This window comes from Sapajus apella, unplaced genomic scaffold, assembly GCF_009761245.1.
Source record: "Sapajus apella isolate SASKATOON/1434 unplaced genomic scaffold, GSC_monkey_1.0 scaffold16928, whole genome shotgun sequence".
Lineage (NCBI taxonomy): Eukaryota > Metazoa > Chordata > Mammalia > Primates > Cebidae > Sapajus > Sapajus apella.
The window spans coordinates 1-909 of record NW_022453849.1 but is presented as its reverse complement, the minus strand read 5'-3'; the positions used below and the strand labels follow the sequence as shown (position 1 = coordinate 909).

General features: G+C 57.4%; 1 protein-coding gene across 1 annotated transcript; it reads right to left on the bottom strand.

The window, feature by feature from the left end:
- Positions 1-204: 204 nt before the first annotated feature.
- LOC116548614 (cytochrome P450 1A2-like) lies at positions 205-563 on the bottom strand (the record flags this gene model as incomplete). Its single annotated transcript, XM_032273973.1, has 1 exon — positions 205-563. A coding segment is annotated over one exon (298 nt), but the record flags the coding sequence as incomplete, so codon positions are not given.
- Positions 564-909: the final 346 nt, after the last annotated feature.

Here is a 909-nt window from a genome sequence, read left to right as displayed (position 1 = left end):
TCTCCTGCCTCAGCCTCCGGAGTAGCTGGGACCGCAGGCGCGCATCACCAAGCCCAGCTAATTTCTGTATTTTCTAGTAGAGACGGGGTTTCACCATGGTCTCGATCTCTTGACCTCGTGATCCACTCGCCTCGGCCTCCCAAAGTGCTAGGGTTACAGGCCAGAGCCAACGAGCCCAGCCAAGCTGCTATTTTTGAAGAAAAACTAAAAAAAATGAAGAGAAACGAGGGCTGAGTCCCCCGGCCTCCGCATGGCGGTGTCTTCCTCACTGGAAGGAGAAGCGCAGCCGCGCTTGCACGTGTCCGCAGCGGGCGTGCTTCATGGTCAGCCCGTAGATGGGGGTCAGGTCGACCTGCACGCCCGGCGGCACGCTGAGCTCCAGCTGCTGTAGCAGGATGGCCAGGAAGAGGAAGACCTCCCACTTGCCCAGGACCTCCCCGATGCACCGGCGCTTGCCCAGGCCGAACAGCAGCATCTTCTCACTCAAGGGCTTGTTGATGGCGGTGCCTTTGGCGGTGAGGAACCGCTCGGGCCGGAACTCAGACGGGTCCCCCAACAGCTGCCTGCAAGAGGAACAGAGGAGACGGGACCTCAGGGGTGCAGAGGCCCTGGGAGGAGGGACCTGGGGAGGGAGACGTCTGTGGAGGACACAAATGTGAGGACAGATTGAAAGTGACGCAGGGTAAGTGGGAAGGAGCCAAACTGAACTTTGATGCTTATTTCTTTTCTTGTCTTTTTTTCTTTTTTTGAGACAACCTCTGGCTCCGATGGCCCAGGCTGGAGTACAGTGGGTGATCTCGGCTCACTGCAGTCTCTGCCTCCCCACTCAAGCCATCCTCCCACCTGAGCCTCTCGTGTAGCTGGGACTACAGGCACCACATGCAGCTAATTTTTGTACTTTTTTTTTTT